This window comes from Microtus ochrogaster, chromosome 2 (genome assembly GCF_000317375.1).
Source record: "Microtus ochrogaster isolate Prairie Vole_2 chromosome 2, MicOch1.0, whole genome shotgun sequence".
In the NCBI taxonomy this organism is placed as follows: Eukaryota; Metazoa; Chordata; class Mammalia; order Rodentia; family Cricetidae; genus Microtus; species Microtus ochrogaster.
Window position 1 is genome coordinate 69772455 of NC_022010.1, and position 5687 is coordinate 69778141.

Here is a 5687-nt window from a genome sequence, read left to right on the forward strand (position 1 = left end):
TTTTTTTTTTTTTTTAATCCAAAATGTGTTTATTGGGATGGTTCCCACTCATCTCGAATCCGGTGCTTTTCGGTGTTGCTTCCTCCTGAAGGAGCATCCTTCTGTCAGTCTTGCTTTCCCGCCTGTAGGCTGACAGAGGACAGTGGAGCAGCCGACACACAGAACTACCGTCTGTGCATGGCTAAAGACCGTGGTGATTTTATAGCATCCTGGTCACTTCACATCCATAAAGTAGGAATTGGGGCTCTGCACCAGGTGCTTTTTCTTGTGTTTCCTCTTTTCCTCCTCTGGAGAGGGATGAAGGAGATCCTTTGAGAGAGGCATGTTCTCGTAGGGAGGTTGTCACCGCCGGAAAGGCAATTTCCACCTTCTTATACTGAAATTTTAAACAATAGCTTCTGTTGTGCTTTGAGTATGACACTCCCAGGGCTCGAGTGTCTGAACACCGTTCCCACATGGTGGCGCTGTTTGGGGCGGTTGTAGGGACTTGAGGGGGCAGAACCTTGCTAGAGCAAGTGAGTCACCTGAGGGCACGCTTTGAGGTCTTACAGCCCCACTCCACTTCCTGTCTATTCTGTTTCTTGACAGTGGACCATGTGACCAGCTGCCAGGCCTTCTCCACCCAAATTCTGGCAGCCACCATCCTGTCTGTCTCTCTGAGTTGAATTAGCTTAGGTTTCAGTGGGTTGTTCATATGAGTGGAATCACACGGCATTTGTCCGACTGTGACTGGCGTGTACCTTTCATTTGACACAATTTTCATTAAGTTTGTCCATGTTGCAGCATGGGTCACAATTTCCTTCCTACAAAAAAAATTTTTTTTAACATTTATTTATTTGTTGGTTGGTTGGTTGAACAGAGTGGTGCAGTATTCACGGGGGAGTCATAGATGGTTGGTTGGTTGGTTGAACAGAATGATGCAGTATTCACGGCCGGTGTGTGTGTGTGGGGGGGGGGAGTCATAGAACAACTTGCAGGACTTGACTTACCAGTTCTATCATTAGATCCGAGAGACTGAGCTCAGTCGGGTTGGGAGCAAGCGTCTCTACCCACTGAGCCATCTTGATGGTCCAAGTTGACGGCTGAGTATTGGTCTACATGCTCATTATGTAGGCTACATTTTGCCACCTCTGGTGACTGCCAACAGTCCTGTTGCGGGGGCAGAAAGCTGTGCTAACTATACTCGTCCCTTATGAAGCTCACAGCCAATCCACCTACAACAAAAGACAAGTTAACAAGAGAAAAGTACAGTCATTTACTTGATACAGACAGCTTCAGAAGAGAAGATTCAAAAGATTCCTGTTATGATTTGAATCTAAAATATCCCTTACAGGCCTGTGATTGGATGGTTTGGTATCCAGCTGGTCGAGTGCTCTCTCTCAACCACTAAGCAAACACCCAGTTCAGCATCTTACCACGTTATATGAGATTTGGAATCTACACCATTCTCCCGAGGATACAGGCAGTCAACTGGACACACATTTTGATGGCTCTGCAGTTGCATGGAGAACAAGGGGAGGGAAGAACAGCATCCTCGGGGCCATCCACGGCTCTTAGAAATAAAATTAAACCAAGCCAGGTTTGGTGGCACACACCTACAAACCCAGGACTCAGGAGAGAGGCAGGCACACACCTACAAACCCAGGACTCAGGAGAGAGGCAGGACGATTGGAAGCCAAGTTCATCCTCGGCTACATAGCAAGTTCCAGGCAAGCCTTGGAACCAAAACAACAAGAAGAAAGCAAGTAAGCTTGTCCAGCACCCTGCCCTTCCCTGTGGAGTAATGGCACTCACTCCTAGGCCGGGCCTCATGTCGCCAATGGCTGTGAGTTGCTAGGACAATGTCCAGTGCAACTCCATAAATGCCTCTGAAATGAATACGTTACATTTTCCCCTAAAGTGCTTGTCTGTCTACATGGGGTGTAACCTCTTTATTCCCTTCTGTTTCCAGAGCCCAGAACAGTCCCTCTGTGTTGTAGATGAGTGAGTCTGGTTGCCCTCAGATCACAAACACAGTCTGCGGGAGGGGGGTCCACAGGGACCATGGAGGCTCAGTTCAAGGGCTTATACTGGCCTACAGGTTTGTTCTGTCTTCTTAAGCTGTCTTGGGAAAGTGCAACTGCTGTCCTTGTGACCCAAGATGGCATTTCCCTGTGCCATGTTCCAAGAAGCAGTGTGTGTGTGTGTGTGTGTGTGTGTGTGTGTAGTCTGTGTTCTGTCTCAGCACTGTATACTAGGTGTATATGTGTGTACATCTGTATGTATCTCTATATGTGTGTACAAGTGTGTGTGTGTGTGTGTGTGTGTGAGAGAGAGAGAGAGAGAGAGAGAGAGAGAGAGAGAGAGAGAGAGAAGTCTGTGTTCACTCTGTCTCAGCACTGTATACTGGGTGGTTTATGGTCTAGAATTTATTCTCTTAATTGTGAAGGCTAGGAATTCCAAAGTCAGGGGGCTGCTGGATTCCATATCTGTTGAGAACCTCTTCACAGCTCTCAGCTCTCACTCGGATGGAGAAAGGTAGGCCAATCCTGGGGCTTCTTCAGTGCGGGACAGTGCCACTCACTTTTCTTGTTCGTGTTGATCAATTAAAAGCAATGCAGGGCACACCTGTGAAAAATTTCGTTGGTTGGCTTTTTGTTTGTTTGATTTTTTTGTACAAGTTTTTATTGTAGCTTTGGAGCCTGTCCTGGAACTAGCTCTTGTAGACCATGCTGACCTTGAATTCAGAGATCTGCCTACCTCTGCCTCCTGAGTGCTGGGATTAAAAGTGTGTGCACGGCCGGCCGGCTATTGGCTGGCTTTTTTGAGGTGAGAATTTGAACTTTAAGTCTGGATCATTTGAGGTCAGAAGACCTACCCTAAATCTGGGCCGCACTTTATGGTAATAGCCCATAAAAAAGGCCGTGGGAGAAGGGCTTTCTGCCTGCTTGCGCCCTGGCTAGCACACTTATCTATCCTGCTGCTGAGACATTCCTTTACTGGTATTAGACCTTTCTTCAGTATTCCAGTGTAGACTGAAGACCCATTGAGACATCACTGAACTAAACTACCAATCCTTGACCTTCCTATGGGGAGACAACTAGCCGGAAGCCTGTAAGCTGTGTGCAGAATCGCTGTCATCTTTAGTATGCGATAAAATTACAAGTATGTCATAGAACTACCTTGCAATTTATGGCTGGTAAACGCTTGATTTGTGGAACTACTTTATATACCTATACATTCAGGGTTCTGGAGAAAAATTCTCAGGTGAAAGGGGGTGATGTGTTCAAGGAGTAGAAACAGTTTGAGTGCTGTTCTAGTGATCTGCTTAAGCCTGGGGGAGGGGAGCTTCCCATTTGGGCACCAACCAAATCCGACTGGATGGGCAGAAATGAGAGTAGCTTAGACACCCACTTGGGGCTGCCATCTGAAGTGGAGCAGGCTTTCCCAACTGCAACAGCTGGGACCGGATAACGCGGGGGTTGGCTGAGGAACAGAATTGCTAGACTGGGTGTGGGGAAACTGAGCAACTGTCTTCCGGCGCTAGAAAAAGGCGCCGCCGTCGGAAGGGTATCCGGAGGCAGACGGTGCGGCGCGCATGGCCAGCCTGACTCGGCGGCGTGTGGGGCGCTACGGAGGCTGGCTGCAGCTGCAGGGTGCGGGGCGGGATACTGCAGCCGGGTCGCGCGTCCCCGAGGCACATGCAGTTTTGTGCAGTGCGCACTCCCGCGCGATGCTCGCGGCTGCCGCCAGGGGGCGCAGCGGGGTCTCAGCGCGACCACCATGCGGAGCATCCGACCGAGCCCTGGGCTTCGAGGTAAGCGGGGCGCCACGCCCGCGGCTGTCGAGGGCTCGCCGGCGGGCTGAGGCCGCTCGACGGGCAGCGAGGCTGGCCGGGATGTCGCCTGGGCACCGCAGCCGTGTGCGTAGGTCACGGCCACCGCCCACTGTATTGCAAATCTGGTTTCCGCGCGACAGGGGCAGGGCTTCCGGTGGGGCCACATCCGGGGACCTTGTCTGTTCCGAAGCCGCGGGGCCGGAAGTGAGAAAAGTCCTAAGTAATGTGAAAGACAACTGGTACATGATCAGAAACCATTTTCAGCATACATCAGAGATGAAGGATTGGTGTCCCTAAATCGCAGATGGGTCTCAAAGATTGAGGGTTAGCCAATTTAAAGAGATGGGCGGAACCGGGGACGCGCGTCAAAAGACGTAATGGGCCGATTTCTGCTAGCCAGAAAGTTACTCAGTATAGCTCCCAAGAATGACCTAATGGCCGATTTCTGCTAGCCGGGAAGGTACTCAGTATATCTCCCAAGAATGACGTAATGCCCGAAACTACTGGAACTGGAAAGCTACTCAGTTCTCCCCAGAGGGACAGTACAGCGCTGCCGCTTCACCACGCCCGTGGGGCACGGATAGGCTGTGGGGAAACAGGCTCAGACATCGGTGCGGATGCAAGGTGGAGTTGCTCCGGCAAAGCGAATTTGGGTGGTGTCCATCACACTTCGTATGCATCTGTCCAGTATCTACTTACCCACTCTCGTGATTTTACCCTTTAGAAACTAACGCTATAGGGAAGTGTGTGGATCTGGTTACTCAGTGCAGTCACCTGCAGGGGCAGAGCTCTGCACACAGCGTCCTTGCCAGCACGTCTGAGATTGGCTGGATGAGTCCGCAATGCAGCACGATTTGGTTGTGCAGAAAAAAAAATGTCATCTGACATAGACTACTTTCTAGATTCCGCTGGTAAATGGAAGAAAGCTGGACATACAAAGATGCTGTATGATTGTAATTTTTGTGTGAGAAGGGGAACTAGTAAAAATTTCGAGTATTTTAAATGAAAGAATGGAGGAAGATTTAAAGAAAGCCTTTGCCATTCCAAAACCTGGGATTTATCTTTAGCCAAATTATACTGCCGTAGGGATGTAACTGTGGAGGAGGACTTGTCTAGCGGGCCTAGGAGTAGGTTCAATACCTCCACTAAAGAAAAGAATTATACTGAAAAGTGAGAGATAGTGAGTGAAAGGTCTCTTCAAATATGGAGACTTTGTTCAAGTAAAGCAGGGGTTTGGATAAGCAATATAATCTTTTTTTATTATCTAAAAAAATAAAACAACGTAAACTCCAAATATCTCAGCCTTTTTTTGTGTGTGGATATAAACATTAGAATTTGTAGAGATGTTGCCAGAGGAATTCTGAATTCAGTTGCGTGGAGTTCTCAGTTGTCCGTGTAACTGAAGATGAGGCTCACCCAGCTTTTCCGAAGCCTGTGTGGATGTGTCCTCACAGTGAATTGAGATAAAAAAACAGGAATCTAGGAAGAGTTCACCTCCTGATGTTTTTCAGTACAACTTAGAACATCCCTTCTGTCTTTAGTGTGGGATCTGGTCTCCCCCACCCAGACAAAAATCACCTGGTTTTGACTCTTACTCATTTAGGTCATTGTCTCCTAGGAGATCACTGTGGGAAGACTCTGTAAGCAAGTCTGAAATGCATGCTTTGTGAGTGTGTGTGTGTATGTGTGTGTTGGGGCCTTACTGAGGAGCTCTGTGGACAAGTCTGAAGTGGGTATGTGTGTATGAGCGTGTGTGTTTGAGCATGTGTGTGTGTGAAAGAGAGCATGTGTATGCTGGTGCCTGTACTGAGGAGCTCTGTGGGCAAGTCTGAAGTGGGTATGTGTGTATGAGCATGTGTGTGTGTGTGTG

At 48.8% G+C, this 5687-nt stretch overlaps 1 protein-coding gene and 1 pseudogene across 1 annotated transcript in view; one reads left to right on the forward strand and one right to left on the reverse strand.

Annotated features, from left to right (window-relative positions):
- On the reverse strand, nucleotides 1-884 carry LOC101995713 (annotated as a pseudogene).
- A 2675-nt stretch (nucleotides 885-3559) lies between these two features.
- Nucleotides 3560-5687, forward strand: part of Hlcs (holocarboxylase synthetase) — a 190166-nt gene continuing 188038 nt past the window's right edge. Inside the window, exon 1 of the mRNA XM_013352499.2 lies at nucleotides 3560-3796. Within this exon, the coding sequence (XP_013207953.2) occupies nucleotides 3578-3796 (219 nt within the window). The 5' untranslated portion in view covers nucleotides 3560-3577. The remainder of the gene's footprint in view (nucleotides 3797-5687) is intronic.